Raw genomic sequence first — 20,716 nt, forward strand, 5'->3', positions numbered from 1 at the left:
TGTGAAACCATATCATCCCAGCAATGGAACCTGGAGCTGGCCAATTGGGTTTCATGCAGACAAAGGAGTGAGTGGTGATTGGCCACCTTAAGTAAAGCCCGCTTTTTAAGGTCGAGCCTGTGAGTGCATGCGCTTGGACAAATCTCTGGTAGGTATTTGTATGAGTTGTCTCTGACTCAACATGTGCGTGTCCACCTCCATTGGTCCCCCAGCAAGATGAACTCTTCTACTGGTATTGATAATGGGAGTATCTGTTTCCTCCTAAGCACCAATCACAGGTCTTTTCTCCTAGTCTTTGGGTAACTGGAGGTTAGTAGGGGGTACCCTTCATTAGTCCCTTGATTTACCACTCATCGAGGCTGAGCTATTTCTTATAATAGTTATTTATGCGAGGGAAATGTGCTGTAGTTTAAACGAGGGTACCTGCAAGTGCTATAACAGTAAGATGCAAACACATTACAAACTTTTAACTTTGAAGTGTCTGGGCAATATTATTTATGGCTGCGGCTTCGAAAAATTCACAGTGCTAGTGTCACAACGGGGAAATCATGTCAGTGATTCCGATGTCAGGCAGGACCTTTGCAGCACTGTCTCTATGCCTGTCACTTTTGGTGAGGAATTTCAATAAAAAGTTCTTCAAGTTCTTCCCCTCCTTGGCGGTAATAAAGATCAGAAATCCAAATACCTTCTGCCCTGACTTGAAACGGTACCACCCCAAAAGCGGCTGTGCGTGGCAAAGATCCTGCAGATTGTATGTAGCGCAAACTCGAGATGAAGGTATTGGAGCACTTTATTTTTTTCATTTTTATAAAGTGCAAACTCGATACAATGGTATTACAGCATTTTATATGACCACCGGTTACATTACACAACAACACAATCATTTTTGGTAGTAAGGGGAGATTAAATGATTTGCCCAGAATCATGGGATGTTGAGCCGATGCCGAGACTCGAACTGTGATCTCAAGCTCCAAAGTCGGCAGCGCTGGCCCTTACGCCACATCCTCTCCCCTAAGGTTCTTTGTCTGGTGCGTGTTGGGGCAGTCTGGGAATAGCTTGTTTTGTTTTATATCTCGTTTGGTAATACAGGTCGTACCATTTCACAGCGCTGCAAAGCAGGTGCCATTCTTTACAAAATCACTATAATTCATTTGCATCAACCTTGCAGAGATGAGGAGGTGAAAAAACGATGTCAAGATTGTAATCTGTGACATTCTCGTTCTGTCAAGTGTAGTGTAGTGGGGGCATTAACCAACTGACTTGTGTAGAGCTTAACACGAGGCAATAGCACATGCTCTTGATAACCTCCGGACGGTCACCAACCAAACACATAGGTTAGTTCTAGGCAAGAAGATGGTGAAAGGTGCTGTCTCCAAAATGGTGGAAAAGGAGTTATGACTCAAGACCCAAGCGCTTCACGGCTTCAACCTTAAGAGCAAAAAATAAAAAGCCTTTGGATGTAAATTAGGCCTTCTCAAATAGAGTTCAGTTAGTAGAGGCAGCCATTTCCTAACCCTGTAGTGCAAAAAATCTAACCCAAGTGTGCCACAGGAGAGGAGCAGCCATTCATAGGGTACAAAAGTGGAGCAAACTCCATCACTTCCTCCTCTCAGAATTCACTGGTGTCATGGCTTTGACAATCCCCTCAAAGTTACTGAGACCTTGCAGATGACACTTCCAGAAGTGCTGTCTAAAACAGGGCTCGAACAGCACTGTTTCCTGTTTGAAGTGGCCCCACCTCGAATACCCCCCGCAGACACTGTCAGAGGCGCAGATCGCTTCCCCATCACCCTCTGGACTCCTGTGTGTAATGATCCACACATCGTCTGTCACAGTCCAGTAATGGTTAACCTGCTCTCCGCTCTTCCAACCCCAGGCTTCATGTAACCACTCCACTAAGTTCCTATGCATCATTTGATGTAAACTCTATACATTATTTCTGATTGCCATGGTTACCAAGTACATGGAAAATCAATGTCAAGAAAATATCTTTCTGACCCTATTGTGGTCCTTTTCTTACTCCTGCTTCTACTGATGTTCCTCTCAGTGCTTCAGCCTTGTTCATAGGAATATATGTGAGTTTGTTTGTTTATATGCATACACACCCGATGGACTACATCTCAAAGTCATCCTGGGCAGTAACAGTAAATACTTCAGGGGCAAAAGATGTTTTAAACAGGAGAACTTTTGTTTCACAAACTTCGGCCACAAGGACCAGCCAGTGCTTGTACTTATGTAACCCAAATCTGTTGTTGTGACTGAAGTATTTTTTTTGTATAAGACAACAAAGAAAGACGACAAATAGAGGATATGGCAAGTCCAGATTTGTCACTGGCACTACATTAATAGGTTATTATAATATGGCCTGCACAGGGCCGCAGTGGAAAGACCCTAGACAATTGAAATAATGTATATCAAGTTGTTTTTTTACATTACTGCATTACACATTTTGTCCACATTACAAATATTTGAAATTATTTTTATGTAACAAGAAACTCTGACATGGTTCTGGACCTACCTTGAAATCCCAAGAAAAACATACATTTGGATCCTTTTCCTAGCCAAAAAAAAATGCCAATGCCTTTTCCTAGCCAGAAAAAATGCCAATGAACCAGCCCTGTAGGAGCCTCACTGGGCACGACTGGTCTAGGAGAAAAAACACTCAATTGTCAAAACCCAGGCTTCCCGCACTTGTCTGAATGGTCCAGATGGCAAGGGCAAGATTTCAAATTTTGAGTAGCCACCATAACAGAGATAATTATCATATCAAAATCATCAGCCAGTGCACAAATGTATGCACCGAAAAGGCACTGTCAAGGCCCAGGAGAATCAGGTACATGTGTCTGTTCTACAGAGTTCAGTCCTGAGCCGAGGGCTGTCATGAACCTATTAACCCGAGTGCCTTAAGACCCTTACGGGTGAGTATCCGCGCTTGACAAACCCTGGTTGATTGATTGGTTGCTTTAAATGAATACAGAGTACCAGCCCTTCTGTATTTCCACTGAAAACACTGATCCAAGGTCACAGATGTTGCAGCTCTGGAAACTATCATGTCAGCCCATCTATCAAAGAAGTTCTGTTTTTGAAAAAAATAAAAAAACTAATGGCCCCTACACCACAGGAATTTTTCCTGACGTTCAGGAATTATCTTTTTACTGTATTCATGGTGATGATGGTCAGTACAAAAAAAAACATCAGACCACCCCCACCCAATCTAAATAGATCAGATGGTTGATTGCTTAGCTCCGGTAACCCATATTCCCTCGGGCTGTAGAGGAATGTTTACCCTTACGTAATAAATTGTACTCCATTGGTCTAAATCTGGCAGTCTATCCAACTCAAAGTAGGGAGGGAGGACTGAGTGTTTATGGGCGAGATACTCTGTCATTATAGCAATGAGTACTCTCTCCAATAAACTCTGAATCAGGCCCTGAGTGCTCTTTTTAAAAATAAAGCAGCCCTTACTGTATTTCAGCCAAGCACATTCTTAAAGACGGAAGGATTCACCCAGACAACCAATAATATTATGCTGAGCCTCAAATACTCCTCTGGGCTGATCTAAGATGTTATTCATAATATCTTAGATCAAAGAAAGGTGCTGAAGGGCTTTCCAAGCGAGCGATTTTGTTAAAGGAGACTAACCTAAATCCCACTCTGCGAATTCTACAGAGTAAGATGTCTTAATAAGACCTAAAAGGAATCATTTTAACGAAATGGGAGCCTAAAAAGAAAAAAAAAACATACACCAATAATTATTTGCATCTAGTCACTGTTGCATGTTTCTGTGTGAATCATACTGCTGTGGTATTTTACCTTACTGCTCACTGAGCAGATGCTCACTGGTTCTAAAACAATGTGGAAGCCAGGGTGCAAAGGAAACTCAAGTACAAGGACGTCTGCTGCCCAATTCTTGGGTTCTACAATCCTCTAAAGGGACAGTGAATGCAGATCAAGAAAAAAATCATAGATATTTCTTTTAGTACTTTCATGGACAAGACAACAAGACATGGCTAAAAGGGTTTTTGGTGCACTGAATGCAGTCAATATAAATTGTAAGCATTATTTTAACACTTCTTTGTTGTTGTTTTGGGGAGGAACGTGATGCATTGAGAGATATCTGATGTAACTGTATGTTAATTAATAAATCTGGTTCTCACTGATAAAAGGTGATAATCATCGTGCATGGGCTTCACTGTTGACCAGTGCTCTGATTATTGTGAATTCATTGTTCAAAAGGAGGTTTGTTTTTTCAAAATGGTGACCATGGTATGTATTAATAATGTACCTGTGTTGACCCACCTTATTATTTGCTCTCTTCAGGGGTTGATACCTATTGTGCATGCATAATTCTAGCACTCCAGTCTGGAAAAGAGTGTTATAGAAGATTACAAGTGGATCCAGTAGTTTATGGAGAAATGTTATCTTTCCACCCACTATGGGCAGAATTCCTATCTCTTCACATCATCAAGTCACACCATCAGACAGTCCATAGTGACCTGCTTGATTCTGGCTGGTGATCCCTGTTTTTTGTGTTAGCTCTGCAGGCTGCTTCCATGCAGCAGATTCTTAGATCACCCCATATTATTTGAGTGTGGTGATTCACTCTGAGAAGACCAAGTGGAGTAGTTTCCTTTTCTGTCTGAGGCTAGAATTGTCTGCAAGTCCATCCTGTTATGTGCTATGTGTGACAAGGCATATATTTGTCTCCATTCATGTTTACTTGCTAAGCCAGATTGCACAGAGACCAGCTCAGGGACTAGATCAGGACACTGGCTTACTGTTCTTAGGTTTTTTTAGGTTTGGCTTAGGTGTTCTTGATCAAGTGTTCCCCACGATGGTGTCTTCGATGAACTACAATAGACTGAAGTTAAACGAGAGCAATACTCAAGTATTAATGTGCTGGTGTCACTTACTGGAAATGAGTGATACACTTTGCCTTTCTCCTGTCATTTTAAGAAGATGCTTACCAATAAACGATGGCTGTAAAGAAACTGAATATTTGGTATGATGCTGACACCAGCTGAGACTCAGAGGGGCAGAATGTTTTCACTTGAACCTCTAAGGAAGGTCTTGTCCATGTTTGACTTGGTCAAATCCTTAAGTGCAGATCTGACACATCATCATCATAAATGTTTGATTTCGAAAATGAGTTCCATAAAAGTTACAGAAACATCAATCAATCAATCACCGCATTTGTAAAGCGCGCTACATACCCGCAAGGGTCTCAAGGCGCTGGGGAGGGGGGGTGCTACTGGTCGAAGAGCCAGGTCTTGAGGAGTCTTCTGAAGGCCAGCAGGTCCTGGGTCTGTCGTAGGATGGTAGGGAGAGTGTTCCAGGTCTTGGCGTGAGGTAGGAGAAGGATGTGCCGCCGGCGGTGGTTTTTCGGATGCGGGGGACTGTGGCGAGGGCGAGGTTGGCTGAGCGGAGGCTTCAGGTGGGGGTGTGGAAGCTGAGTCGGTTATTGAGGTAGGTGGGTCCGGTGTTGTGCAGTGCTTTGTGTGCGTGGATCAGGAGCTTGAAGGTGATCCTTTTGTTGATGGGGAGCCAGTGCAGGCCTCTCAGGTGGAGTGTGATGTGGCTGCGGCGGGGGACATCGAGGATGAGTCAGGCCAAGGCGTTCTGGATGCGTTGGAGTCGTCTCAGGAGCTTGTTTGTAGTTCCTGAGTAGAGGGCGTTCCCGTAGTCGAGTCTGTTGGTGATGAGGGCCTGGGTAACGGTTTTTCTCGTGTCGAGGGGGATCCATTTGAAGATCCTGCGGAGCATACGGAGGGTGTTGAAGCAGGACGCGGAGACGGCGTTGACTTGCCTGGTCATGGAGAGAGTGGAGTCGAGGATGACCCCCAGGTTGCGTGCGTGGTCCGTGGGTTCCGGGGCTGTGCCTAGTGACGTGGGCCACCAAGAGTCGTCCCAGGCTGATGGGGTGGATCCGAGAATGAGGACTGTTGTTGACAATGAGCTGTTTGTTGACAATCTTCTCGGTCACTTTTGCCGGGAAAGGGAGCAGGGAGATGGGACGGAAGTTCTTGAAGTCCTTGGGGTCTGCCTTGGGCTTCTTCAGAAGGGCGTTGATCTCGGCGTGCTTCCAGCTTTCTGGGAAGGTTGCTGTCTCGAAGGAACAGTTGATTGTTTTCCGGAGGTGGGGCGCGATGGCTGTGCTGGCTTTGTTGAAGACGTGGTGAGGGCAGGGGTCCGATGGGGATCCGGAGTGGATGGAGTCCATGGTTTTGATGGTGTCTTCGTCGCTGACGCTGGACCAGACGGTCAGGCGACTGGTGCGAGTGGTAGTCGCAGGGGTGGTGGACTCGGTGGTGGGTGAGGGGGGTCGGGGTTGAAGCTGTCGTGGATGTCGTTGATCTTGTGGTGGAAGAAGGTGGCCAGGGAGTTGCACAGGTCTTGAGATGGCGGGATGGCGTTGGTGATGGAGCTGGGGTTTGAGAGTTCTTTCACGATGCTGAAGAGCTCTTTGGTGTTGTGTGCGTTGTTGTCTAGGCGGTCCTTGAAGGCGGTCTTCTTGGCGGTCCTGATGAGTTGGTGATGTCTGCGGGTGGCACTCTTGAGGGCTGTGTGGTTGTCTGGTGTTCGGTCGTGGAGCCATTTCTTCTCCAGCTTCCGACAGGTGTGCTTGGAGATACGGAGGTCCTCGGTGAACCAGGCGGCTTTCTTGTTGGTGTGGTTGGTTGTAAAGGTCTTGAGAGGGGCGAGGGTGTTGGCGCAGTCGTTGATCCACTGTGTGAGGTTGGTCGCGGCAGTGTCTGGGTCGGTGGGGTCGGTGGGTGGTCTCAGGGCGAGGGCAGTAGTCAGTTGGTCCCCGGTGACCTTGCCCCAGCAGCGGCGTGGTAGCTGTTGGGTGCGGTGGTGTGTGGTGGGTTTTCTGAAGGTGAAGTGGACGCATCTGTGGTCGGTCCAGTGTGGTTCGGTGGTGTGGTTAAAGGAGACGTGGGGGCTTGCGGAGAAGATGGGGTCAAGCGTGTGTCCAGCGGCGTGAGTGGGTGTCGTTACAAGCTGTTTGAGTCCGAGGTTGGCGAGGTTGTCGATCAGGGCGGTGGAGTTGGCGTCGTTGTTGTTCTCGAGGTGGAAGTTCAGGTCCCCGAGGAGGATGTAGTCCGTGGAAGCGAGGGCGTGGGTGCTGATGAGGTCAGCGATGGTGTCACTGAACTGTGGGCGGGGTCCGGGAGGTCTGTAGATGAGAGTTTCTCTGAGGGTGGTTTTGGGGTCGGTGTGGATCTGGAAGTGCATGTGCTCGGCGGTGGTGAGGGTGTCATCGGTGTTCGTTGAGATTTTGATGGAGTCTTTGTGGATGATGGCGATTCCTCCTCCCACTCCGTTGGTGCGGTCTCTGCGGGAGATCTTGTAGCCCTGTGGGATGGCTATGGCAATGTCTGGTGCTGAGGTGGCGTTCAGCCAGGTCTCCGTCAGGAAGGCAACGTCAGGGGCAGTGGAGTCTAGGAGGTCCCAAAGTGCGATGGCGTGCTTGCGAGCGGAGCGGGTGTTGAGGAGGATGCAGCGGAGGTGGTTGGGTTCTCTGGCTGGTGGTGTGGAGGGTTGGATGCTGGTGAATCTGCAGTTCCGGCAGGTGAAAGGCCCCTGGGTGCGTTTTGGGGTGGCCCGGTAGCAGGGGTGGTCTCGTCTGGTGTTGAGTGCGTGGAGGGTGCTTGCGTCGTAGTGCAGTCTGGCGTTGCGGGGGGTGCGGGTTCCAGGGGTTCTGGTGCTGGGTGCGGTCCAGGCGCAGACGGGCGCAGACGGGCTTGCCTTAGGCGCGCCTTTGGCGCGCCAGCGGCGCGCCCGCTTCGCTGCCTCCATATGAGGGCAGAGGGAGGGAGGAGCAGCTGGGAGGTGGGAGCGGGGTGGCCAATGGGAGTGAAGGGGGCGGGGCAGCAGGGGCTCAGCAGCAAGGGAAAAACCCGGGGAAAAACCCAGGGGAAAACCCCGGGAAAAAACGGCGGGAAAAGACGGCGGGAGAGGGACAACATAGCACAGGGGTACAGAAAGCAAAACGCAGGGGCACAGAATGGAAAAAACAAGTGGCACAGAAGCACAAGCTCAGGGGAATAGAGAAAAGGGAGCGAGTAGTCAGGCGGCAAAAGTGGCAACGGAGGTTCAACCCACAGGGGGCTGCGTGGCAGATGGGGGGGTGCGACCTGCCTGGTGACAGGGTCAAAGGTCGCTCTCTACCACCGCTTTGCAGCCTCCATATGAGGGCAGAGGGAGGGAGGAGCAGCTGGGAGGTGGGAGCGGGGCGGCCAATGGGAGTGAAGGGGGCGGGGCAGCAGGGGCTCAGCAGCAAGGGAAAAACCCGGGGGAAAACCCAGGGGAAAAAACGGCGGGAAAAGACAGCGGGAGAGGGACAACAGAGCACAGGGGTACAGAAAGCAAAACACAGGGGCACAGAATGGAAAAAACAAGTGCCACAGAAGCACAAGCTCAGGGGAATAGAAAAAAGGGAGCGAGTAGTCAGGCGGCAAAAGTGGCAACAGAGGTTCAACCCACAGGGGGCTGCGTGGCAGATGGGGGGAGCGACCTGCCTGGTGACAGGGTCAAAGGTCGCTCTCTACCACCGCTTCGCGGCCTCCATATGAGGGCAGAGGGAGGGAGGAGCAGCTGGGAGGTGGGAGCGGGGCGGTCAATGGGAGTGAAGGGGGCGGGGCAGCAGGGGCTCAGCAGCAAGGGAAAAACCCGGGGAAAAACCCAGGGGAAAACCCGGGGAAAAAACAGCGGGAAAAGATGGCGGGAGAGGGACAACAGAGCACAGGGATACAGAAAGCAAAACACAGGGGCACAGAATGGAAAAAACAAGTGGCACAGAAGCACAAGCTCAGGGGAATAGAAAAAAGAGAGCGAGTAGTCTGGCGGCAAAAGTGGCAACGGAGGTTCAACCCACAGGGGGCTGCGTGGCAGATGGGGGGAGCGACCTGCCTGGTGACACATAAACGCACACAAATCATACAAATCAGCATTTAAAAAAAGTAACAGTAAGAAGATAAAAACCTGAATTAAGTTCTAGCAAAAAATACTAATTTATAGGTTAAGTACCCCAACTTAGCCTGTTTTTTGCAGAACCCGGCAACATAAAAACAGGTGTGTTCTGTAGTTAGCAGTTGTAAAAACATAATAGCGGGTTTTGTAGGCATAACATTCATACCTTTTAAGGGGAATGATAAATTTACAGCATAGATCAGAATAAAAATCACAAAACATGATAAAATGAATGGCGTCTTGTTTCAAAAAGATATCACAGCTACAGGGTTGAAATTTCTCCTCAGGGGACCAACACTTGGGTACATCCGATAGCCGATGTGTCATCCCAAGGTGGAATCTAATTAAAAAGACAGCAATGGTAACACTCATTTACGAAAGTTAGGTCGGGCTCAATATAAAAAGTTGTCTTAAGAATAACATAAGCACGGACAGTCCCCTTTTACATTAAATGAACTTCTCTATGGGACTTACTCAGAGCGAAGAACTTGTCCTTAGTCTTGGCTACATCTGGTTTTATGGTAGGCTCCGAAGTCAAAAACAGCCCCGTTCACCCAAGGGCCTGAAATCTCGCTTAGACGTAATTAAGCAAAGCTATTTTTTCCACCTGGTCCGGTCCAAAGAAAGACTATCCCTCAAAAATAACCTGTTAAGCTCCAAATCTGGATTGACCCACATCAAAAGACAATTTAGTTGAGCCCAGCCGGTAATTGTGTCAATAATATATCTCTTGCCTAATTATTCAGAAATAAAGGATGACATACCACGTGACAGAGCAAGCAAACATTTGAGCGAAAAAGGTCCTCAATTGCTTGTAAAGATGAACTATCCACGTAGCCCCACATTTTGCCTCCATACACTCTAGATTCACATTCTGCATTATAGATCTTAAATTCGAGCTGAATCGGTTTGTTTCCGAGCCTGGCCACAAAACCAAAAATAGCTCCTTCCACAGTCCTTCTGAAAGTCAGCCTTTTAGACTAAATTAGGGATGACTAAGAGCTATCATCATAAAACAAAACCCCAAGATATGGAAAGGAAGGGACCCTAGAAATGTCCACCCCTCAAATATATGTTTCCTACTCTTCATTCATTTTTGGCCCACCACCATAACATGCAACTTCCCCAGATATTTGTGGCTAAATCGAGGGAGGCCATAAAAATCACAAAAGAGTCAAAGAGGCACAAGAGCCCAAGTGCTGTCCTGGTAAGAAGGACAACATTTTTTTGGATATACGAGGAGAGGTATAAGCCTCTTAATCATTTGTGGTAAATCAAGACCTTCACAGAACAAGTGGCCCTCCAGATGATTGACATACAATGTGAACAAGAAAGGGGCCAGAATGCATCCCTGCCTGACGCCATGATTGATGAAGAAGTGGTCCACACAATCCCTGTTACCACTATGCCTAACACAGGCAGTCATGTTCTGGTGTAGGTCTGCCAAATAGTGAACAATATCAATGTCAACCCATAGAGAGATCATCAAAGGCCATCATTTCTTCCTGCTCACACTGTCAAAGGTGGATATCAGATCCATTAAAGCTATGTGAATACTACAGGATCTTGCCTCTGTGAATTTATTAATGATTAGATATAGATTTGGGGCCTGGCCAATGGTGCCTTTCCCCTGTCAAAAGTCATATTGAGTATCTGAAACTATCAAGTTTTGCCACTCCCACTCTTGAAACCTCTTTATGGGATAACCCTCTCAATAACTTTAAAGACGAGCTAACCAGGGAAATTGGCCTGTAGTGCTTAGGGTCGGATATCAAACCCTTTTTGAAGTTGGGACTAATAACAGAGTGTGTCCATGACATTGAAATCTCAGTCTTGACCACAATATCAGACTCGAACAAATCAAGGGGAACTCCATCAGGGCCAGGATCTTTATTTCTGCTTAACCATTCAATAGCTTCCCTAACTTTCCCCAAGATAAATGTAAATTAAAATAATCCTGCAGTATAAAAGAATCGTCCACAGTTGCCTCATAGCCACAGATCCATAAATACTTCTGAAGTGGGCCACCATATATCAGGGGAAATACATTTGTAAAAAGCTGGTGACTCATTACTAGAAGAGACAGGAGGGTTGACAGTTTCCCAGAATTTGCACTACATTTCAGTGCCCAGACTTCGTGCCTCAACTCATCATTCCTGTTTTTAATGGATATTTTGTAAATCCGCCTACAATGTCATATTGGCCACCACTCGATGTTTATATTTAAGTTTAAGAGCATGCAGCAGATCTTGTTAAACTTTTAACCAAGCCTGATCAAACAAATAAGCTTGGGTTCTGCTCCCTCTGTTCCCTTCCCAGGTTAGCATAGTTTTCACCTTGAAGCTAGCTGTCACCACACACTTACTGGGCAGGGCTATTGTGAGGCAAGCCTCCATGTCCCTGATACATTGGCAAGTCAGATCTTTTAGAAAAGACTCGGGAAAACCCCTCTTCCAATTGATCCTTTTCTCATGGGCACCTAATGCCACATCACTGCTATTTAACACTATGTGACAAACTGGGGTACTCTCAATAATCCATCTGAAAGACATTGAAACCGACTTAGGATCACTCCAAGCCTGGCTCGTAATCGCATAGTTATTAGTGGGTTCAATGATGCAGAGAGGACGACTTAATCGTTGTAGCAGCCCCCCGGCCCATGGATTGAGGAGGGAAGGTCTTATAGAGGCCTTCCCCTAACCGGCTCTAGCTAAAAGATAAATTGAAAACACAAATGATTTCATTCAATATCTTTCCCTGGGAGCTGTGCTCAAAATGTGAATAGCGGCCATCTTACTCATCTGTTCTAAAACCTCCCCCTCTCCACGGTTTGACTCACACAAGTCCAGATTCAAATCCCTCATAATAACTACTGGAATGAAAGGATTAGAATCCTTTCTCAGGTGATTTACGAAGGGTTGTAACACAACCAACTGAGTCTAAGAGGTATGCTGAAACCTGTATTGCAAGAGTAGGCAACACAGCCCAGCTCATAAAAAACTAATGTAGCCAGACCCCCTTTGCCCTTCCAGAAGTTAAGGGCATGGTCGAGGACAGGAAAGAAATAAAGCCATCAATAACCAGCATTGGAAAAGCCAATAGCTCTTGCCTATGGAAAAGCTATTGGCTTTGCCAATGTTTTTCAGCCCTTTTGTACACTAGCATAGCTAGTGTTTAGCACGGCAAAAAGTTAGTGGCCTTAGGGGAGAGTAGTGTGGAGTGTTGCAGAGTAGAATGGCCAGGAGTAGTGTAGTGTATTGTAGAGTGGAGTAGCTGAGAGTGCCATGTATTGGAGTGGCAAAGTGTGGAGTCGCTTAGAGTGGAATACACTGGAGTGACAGAGTAGAGTGGACTGGCATAGAGTACATTAGCATAGGGTGTTGCAGATTATGGTGGTGCAGAGTGCAGTGGCATTAAATTCAGTGATGTACAATGAAGTGTCATAGAATGCTGTTGCGTAGATAAAAGAGGCTTATAGTAAAGTGCTGTGGTGCAGAGTGCAGTGGTGCAGAGAGTAGTGACGCAGAGTGGAGTGGCACAGAGTGGAGTGGTGCAGTGTAGGGTGGTGTAGAGTGCAGAGGCATAGAATGCAGTGGCATAGAGTGCAGTGGCATACAGTGGTGCAGAGTGCAGTGGCATAGAGTTGAGTGATGCAGAGGACAGTGGTGCAGAGTAGAGTCGAGTGGCATAGATTGCAGTGCCAAAGACTGCAGAGTAAAGATGAGTGGCATTGGGTGAAGTGGTGTAGAGTGGTGCAGAGTAGAGTAGCCTAGAGTGGTCCAGAATAAAGTATAAGGTCGTAGAGTGCAATGGCATAGAGTGCAGTGGCGTAGCATGGAGTAGCATAGAGTGGAGTAGTGCAGAGTAGAGTGTTGTGGAGTTCAGTGGCGGAGATGCAGTGTTGCAGAATAGAGGAGCATATTTACAAGAACTGATGCATCATTGTGGTAAGGCAGCGTTGTGTCAGAAAAACATGTGCTTCGTTACAACAGTTCCAAATGCCTTGGATGCAAGGTATTTATGAGACAACGCACCATGGCAAAAGTTCCCAAGATGCGTCCGAAATTCTGATACATCTGTGGGAAGGATGGCGCAATGCACCTGCCCCAAAGTGATGCATAGCTGATTTTGGGCTTATGACAAGCGCATCTTCAACAATGGGCCACACATCGGAGGCTTTGCTTGGGTTCTTACTGATGCAACAGACCTAATGTGTGGGGACTAATGTAATGAAGTGTGAAATTGAGAAATTCTAATCTTAAACACAATTCCATTGGTCCAGGATGAATAGCAGACATGTATAAGTATGATTATGTGTTACATTACCATGGGCATAGTCTACTTATGTGCACCAATATACCTAGGTATGTGTGACATACTGAGTGAAACTTTAATGAGAGTGGATACAAATCATTTTTGTAATGTAAAGTGACAATTTCTGTGTTACCTATTCTATGTGTGCACTTACCTCTTGTAGTTTGTAGTTGGCCTGGATTGACTTGGGGACCCATTCCTATATGATGTGTGGTAATCCTGTCCCTCACATGCAGCACACAGCATCACAATAAATTGCTGCGGTTGATGATAATATATAAGGAGCCATGTTCCCAGGTTCCTCAAAGGGTCCAACAACATGACTATTACATGTGTAGGCCTATTACTAGTTGAGGAGATATGATTTATCTACTAGTTCCATTTGTTTTGTTTAAGTGACTTCACCTGGTCAGATTCCTATTCCACAGCCACTGCGTCATTTTCAATGCCTGGGTTACCGAGTCTAAGGAATTTTGACGCATTCCAGGCTTACCGTGATGTGTCTAAAAGTTGCGTCACACATTGCCTAGCTTGTAAATATTACTGCGTCAATTGTAAGGTAGATTTTAAAATCTGTGTGGCGCAGCCGGATCTAGTGCACGTATTTTCCTACAGGCCTACACAAACTGACGCATCGGTTCAAATGCGACCACTTGTAAATTTGGAATAGTGACCACGCAGCCAGAGCATCAAAAATAATGACGCAACAGCAGCACAAGCTCCTTGTAAATATGCCCTAAAGTGTCAGGATGCAGTGGTGTAGATTGGAGTAGAGTGGCATAAAGAGCAGAGGCATAGAGTACAATGACAATGTGCAGTGGCATAGAGAGCAGTTGTGTAGAGTGCATTTGCGTAGAGTGCAGTGGTTAAGAGTAGAGTGCAGTGGCATAGAGTGGCGTGAGTAGAGTGGCGTAGAGTGCAGTGACATAGAGTAGATTGTTTCAGAGCAGAGTGAAGTTCTGTAGAGTGGAGTGGTGCAAGATAGAGTGCAGTTGCATAGAGTGTCATACAGTGTAATGGTGTAAAGTGCAGTGACATAGAGTGCAGTGGTGCTGAGTAGATTAGAGTGGCGTACAGTGGATTGGTGTAGAGTGCAGGGCCATTGAGTTGAGTGTTAAAGAGTAAAGTGCATTGGCACAGAGTGTATTGACATAGAGTTCAGTGTTGCAGAGTGGCAGAGAGTACAGAGGTGTAGCATGAATGGGCATAGAGTGCAGTGGTGCAGAGTGTAGTGGTGTGGAGTGGTGCAAAGTGGAGTGGTGGAGAGTAGAGTGCAGTGGTGTGGAGTGATGCAAAGTAGAGTGGAGGGCATAGAGTGAAGTGATGTTACAGTCAACACGTTTTTCTATTGAAATTACCATTACATTTGCACAGACATACAGTTTTACTACTAAACCTATACAGTGCACGGGCAAAAATGTGTGGAAATTGCATCACATAGTGTAAGGATTTGGTTTGATCATTTTAAAGTATTAGTTTCCAACACACTTCAGAAATAACAATACATTTGTTTCATCAGTGTTCCTAGGTCTGATGCACTCTGAAATATTTACATAGTTCATTTAAATGTTTTCCTGTGATAGAAACTAACTATTTCCTACCCACAGTATCCAGCAAGATTGCCACATAAATCCACTCACTTTGAAGCTGGAGAATGAAAAGTAAACAAGCCCCTCGGAAAACAGTGCCTGACATCTGACCTCGGTCTTTGAATGCACAGCAAATGTGATAAGATGAGAGCCTGTTTACAGAAAGGGGGTATGTGGAAGGATACAGTAAAACATGAATTAGGCAACAGGAGGGACAACCCGAACTTGGAAAGCGTAAAGCAAATAAAGCCAGCAAACAGAAAGCCAGAAAACGGGTGAAATGTGTTCCTAAGTCAACTTTCTGAAGGTCCCCAAGAAGTCTTTGCGCTGTGTGGTAGGCTGCAACCTAAAAAGGACAATAGTTACTCCTCAGGTTTCCTGGCAACATGTGATATTAAACTTGTGTAAAAATTCTATTCACTTGGGGTCCGATAATTTGCCAGCCTCCACCTGTAAATCCTATAGCATAGGATCCAATGGTGACAGGGCGAGTCAGTCCACCCCCACAAGAGGCTAAAGCTGTATATCCATTGGCTCTCTACACTACAAACTAGTCTCTGGAGGGCTCATGTATTGCAGGTGTGTGCGACAGAATAGGGACTGGGCGACCAATCACAAGAGGGTGGACAAAACCCAATGTGTGCACTGAGATTTGAGACCCCCTCATCAGGAAACCATGCTAAACGAGAGATCAAATACCCAACCAGCTATTTATTATCAAAATTTACCACCACATACCCCCGGGGTGCTGCTGTCGGCCCACCCAGCCCACTCTAACACCTTATCAAGTTAATCAATTTAAAAGGCTGGAAAGAGCATTAAATGCCACTGTGCGCCTAATTCCTGACCTGAATATCACACAGTGGTATTTTCAACCTTAACCGTGTAATATTTTAGGTTAAAAACGAGTTGTAGTCTAGTAGCTTAATTGGTCACTTGCAAAGTAGAGAAATTGGATAAAATCTGGCTTTACCTCTTCACTGAAAAGTGGTTGATTCTGTGTAAATCACTTTACCTTCCTGGCTGTGAAATTGTAAGCATGGATAATGTCATTGTAAGTTACCATCCCATCTCAGTTTCTGCCTCACAAGTACAATCTGAACACCGCAACTTAGATTAGAGATGCTGCTGCTCTAACAAACATGGGTCCAAATGTAAGGGCCTTGCGCCAACTATTGCCACATTACCATCATTTTTTTTATGCTAATGTGGTGATAGTGTGGCAAAAACGCCACGCCATAGTTGCAAAGTGGAGCAATGCTTGCATTGAACCACTTTGCAAACCCTTGTGACACATTATGCCTGTGCCAGACATAATGTATGCGAGGGGGTGTTCCCTCATTAGGGGGGCTGAAAAAAATGGTGCAGTGACATGTATGGGATTCCACTGCGCCATTTTAAGCAGCATTTTTAACGCCTGCACTGTGCATATGTTAAAAGCAGGCACACCATTATTTTTAATGGGCCTCTATGTACTTTGCAGGATTAGCGCCAAAGTTTTTGCCGCTAATCCTATAAAGTACAACAATAACCAAAAAAATGATGATGGTATTGTCCCTAACTTGCGCCATGGTGCGGCGTATGTTAAATGCGACGCACACATTGCGCTCTTAGGTGCAATGGGCCGCACGAAAAGTGCCGCTTCATGAAATGAAGCACTACTTTTCTTAAATCTGGGCCATAAACTATATACAATAAACAACCCAGTATTACTGGTAACATTTAGACTAAGGGGGTCATTCTGACCCTGGCGGTCATGGACCGCCAGGGCCAACGACCGGGGAAGCACCGCCAGCAGGCTGGCGGTGCTTCAGGGGCTATTCTGACCGCGGCGGGGAAGCCGCGGTCAGAAAAGGGAAACCGGCGGTTTCCCGCCGGTTTTCCCCTGCCCCTGTGAACCCCCACGGCGGCGCTGCAAGCAGTGCCGCCATGGGGATTCCGACCCCCTTCCCGCCACCCTGTTCCTGGTGGTTTTTACCGCCAGGAACAGGATTGCGGGAACGGGTGTCATGGGGCCCCTGGGGGCCCCTGCAGCAGGGGCCCCCTAACAGGGCCCCATTAGGATTTTCAGTGTCTGCAAAGCAGACACTGAAAATCACGACGGGTGCCACTGCACCCGTCGCACAACAGCAACTCCGCCGGCTCCATTCGGAGCCGGCTTGATCGTTGCTGCGGCTTTCCCGCTGGGCGGGCGGGCGGCCTTTTGGCGGTCGCCCGCCCGCCCAGCAGGAAAGTCAGAATGACCGCCGCGGTCATTTGACCGCGGTGCGGTCTTCTGGTGGTCTCCGCCCGGCGGGCGGCACCCACCGCCCGCCGGGGTCGGAATGACCCCCTAAATGTTTTGTGAACTGGCACCTGATTACCAAGTGCCTAAAACTCAGAGGTTCCAAACAGTGTCATCCTCTTCTCTGTCTAGGGCAGTTTTCTGGTGATCCCCTGACCCAGCTAGTTAGTTTAAGGAAACATACTTTCAGTACTGATGGGTCCCCGCCTGTTGGTTATTCCCGCGGCTGAGATTTATTTGTTTAACGTCATCAGAATTCATTAATTTTTGCTTGAGTGTGTTAATTGTACAACGTTGGGATTGCATTTTTTATGTTTTACTGAAATCTCCTGTAGACGTCAAGAGTAAACTTCCCTTGTGGAATGCGATTTACCTGTGAATTAAAAAATAAACATAAAAATGGCACACCTGGGGCGTTGTGGATTGCCAGATCGCAGACACGACTGCAGCGGGGGGGGGGGGAGTGTATTTGAACTTATGGGTCCAACAAATGAACTGTGTATTCAGCAGGGCAGAAGTGATGTTGAACATGTAAGTGCTGTCGGTTTTAGGGGGAGGGAAGAGAAGGATGGAGGTCTTGTGTGGAAGGGCCATGTACATGGCGAGCGTTACAAGATGGGGAGCAATAGGGACAACTAAAGATTCTGGGGGCCCTGGGCCAAACGTCTTTTGAGGGCCCCTGTTTACAACAGCTTGGAATTCATAGTCAAGTTTCAAATCTTTCATGCCCTCTTTGTCCAGGTCACTTACAGTTCACATACACACTCCTCCAAATTTGAAACGTGTTCACATCTAGTATTCAGGGATATTGACTTGTTTTCAACATTGTAAAAGGCCTGCAGCTCACAAACATTACTGCAAAGAATCTCTGTGTCACCCTCCCATTTCTCATAAGTGAGGCCCTGTTTTGGTTCAAAAGAACTTTTTTATGGATGTTGCATGAAACTTTCACACAACATTTCTCTGCAAAATGCCTATAACTGGCTCTGACAGAGCGACCCACGTTAAAAAACATAAATAAAGAAAAACGTAGTCAAAAAAATATGTTTAAGAATTATTCACGGTTATCGGGCACGACTTCTGCAGAACAGAGCTCGCTCTATCAGCCCCGAAAAGCTGGGGCCAGAGCCCACGTTCCTCATGCTTTAAAATGTCTCGGTGGATCAACACAGTAATGTAGGGTTGGGAGCCATAGGAACGAATATGTAAGGATGGGCCCAGTGACGTAGGATGAAGAGACAGGGATGCAGGTTGGACCAAGAAGGCGAGCAGTGATAGGACAGGGAATGAGTTATGAACAGGGACAGAGGCGGTTCGCCATGGTCCACCATCGTCTTCTGGTGACAGCACTGCAGCCAATAAACCCACAAACCTGCCGCACTCCCTCCGAAATGATCAAACTCTAGCAGGCAATGTGAGCGTCACCAATGGAAGATGCTTTGATGTGAAACAGGACTCCTCACAATCAGTGCTTAATTTGTAAATAAAGACGCGCAGGTGCCCAAAGCTCTACTTTGAAACACGCGGCTGCTGCAATGAAATGCGCGAGCACGGGACACTGAGACAGCGCAATCGTGAAGCCATCTCGGGTCTCTTTAGTCCATTTACATCCACTCCCTGTCCCTTCATCCCACTCCTGCACCTTTCTGCTTTCTCCCTTTGTGACGCCTTTTCGTTTTTCTCTTCCTTCATCTTTCCTATATTTGTGTTTTGCTAACAGTAGATGCTTGTGGCAGAAAAAATAAGTGCCGGCCCACAAAAATAAGTGCCGGTGCTCAGCACCGGAAACCACCAACACAAATTAAGCACTGATCTCAATATTCTCATTGTCTTCCAGGTTACCCCTTCACGGGACAACCGAGCGTCATCAGCGACTGTGTGGACGAGTGCAAGCCATCGCAAGCTGTGCAGATTGGACTCCGTTATCCTGTCTCCTGCTGCACCGAGGACCTTTGCAACCATAAAGCTTTTTTCAAAAGCAATGGCGTGCCAAGCGTGAAAGTTAGTCACGCATTACTATCCGTGAGTGCAGTGACCTTGAGTGCCTTCCTCCGATGATGGACAGTCAGGCCGCGATTAGAGACAGCACCCCTTCCACAATTATTGTAACATATACCAGTGGCCCTAAAAGAAAACGACCTCTGCAGAGATTTAATTATACAAGCGGGTTGGCTTTTAAAACATTAAAATAAACACCCAATTTTGCAAGAAGCCACGTTCGTTCTGGTTTTTGTCTTTCATCACGAGTATGTAAATTACGAAATTCACCGCAAAGTCCTTCACTTTTGAGATATGTGTGTCGATTCACAAAGAAAGGGAACATTTGCTGTCAGAGAATTATCACTGCGATTACAGAGCAAGCTGCCAACTGTTTAAGACTTCATACTTTTTAGAGATGTGAGAGGTGTTCATTTTTTTATAAGAAATGCATGAATTGCATAATAGAATTTGTGATTGATGACTTTTTTTCATTTTTCAATCCATGGAAAAAATATTTTCACCTGGACAAAGAAACACCTTTCCCTGCACCATTCTAAGACCCTCTGAAGACACTTAAACTACCTGCATGGGATGTAGGGAAACGCATGCAACAGGTTTATGGGTGTTCTTAAATGTTGCAGTTGTCTGCCCCCTTGTGCGACCATACCCTGGCCTTGTAGGAAGACTTACTCACAAATACTGGTATAATTTGAGGGAGAGGGTGGAAAAGAGAGAGATAGATAGAGAGAGAGAGATATTTACAAGCGCAAAATCAAGTTTAACTTTTTGACTAGAGCACTAAAGCCCAGACTCTCAAAGGTTTAGGGTCGGTTTAGCGCTACTTTTTCAATACTAAACTGTCACTAAACTTTTTGGGGCATTCAGAAAGCAAATAGGTATTTGTGTTGGTTTGTGTGGCAAAGTAACGCAAAGCAGCGCAGATCACTGCTTTGCTTTACTTTGCATCAAAGGGACGTTACATGGGTGGTACATGGGTGTACCCGTGCCACTACCCATGCATTTTGACACTTTACCTGTTTTTGAAACATCAGAAGAAAGGGTTTAGCGCCAAAAATTAACACCTTTGAAAAGCAGGGGGAAAACGGAGAAATGTTTTCTTTTCTCTGTGCTTTTACGACTTTGCATGTGTGCTGCTCTGTACAGCACACATACGAAGTGGGAAAAGCATTTGCACTTGTCTAGGCATAGTACTTTGTACAGTCAGGATACTCTTGCTGTTCAAAACCTATGCTAGACTCACGCACACAGCCTAGCACTGTGGCGCTAAGGTGTGTGCATGACGCACAGCAGCTGAAAACAGCACCGGTGCTAGAGAAAGGTGAAGCGAGAGCCATTCCTATAAGAATATGGCGCTCTCCTGCTCTCTTCCTGTCACGCAATGCACAAACTTTGCGTGCTCTGCTGCATTGCATGTCACCTACCAGAATATGGACCTACATTTTTAGTAGTTTTACAAGGGGATCTTCATTTCAAAACACCCAGCAATTGACCCCTATTGTTTGTAGACAAATCCTTGAAGGCCAAATAGAGTCGCGCACTCAGGATTTGCCTAATT

The 20,716-nt window shown here is 46.5% G+C and overlaps 1 protein-coding gene across 1 annotated transcript in view; it reads left to right on the forward strand.

Moving 5' to 3' along the window:
• The window catches only part of LOC138278383 (ly6/PLAUR domain-containing protein 2-like), a 67,411-nt gene extending 48,040 nt beyond the window's left edge, over positions 1 to 19,371 (forward strand). Inside the window, exon 4 of the mRNA XM_069219252.1 lies at positions 18,998 to 19,371. Within this exon, the coding sequence (XP_069075353.1) occupies positions 18,998 to 19,218 (221 nt within the window). The 3' untranslated portion in view covers positions 19,219 to 19,371. The remainder of the gene's footprint in view (positions 1 to 18,997) is intronic.
• Positions 19,372 to 20,716: the final 1,345 nt, after the last annotated feature.

The sequence above is a fragment of the Pleurodeles waltl genome, chromosome 2_2 (genome assembly GCF_031143425.1).
Source record: "Pleurodeles waltl isolate 20211129_DDA chromosome 2_2, aPleWal1.hap1.20221129, whole genome shotgun sequence".
Taxonomy (NCBI): Eukaryota; Metazoa; Chordata; class Amphibia; order Caudata; family Salamandridae; genus Pleurodeles; species Pleurodeles waltl.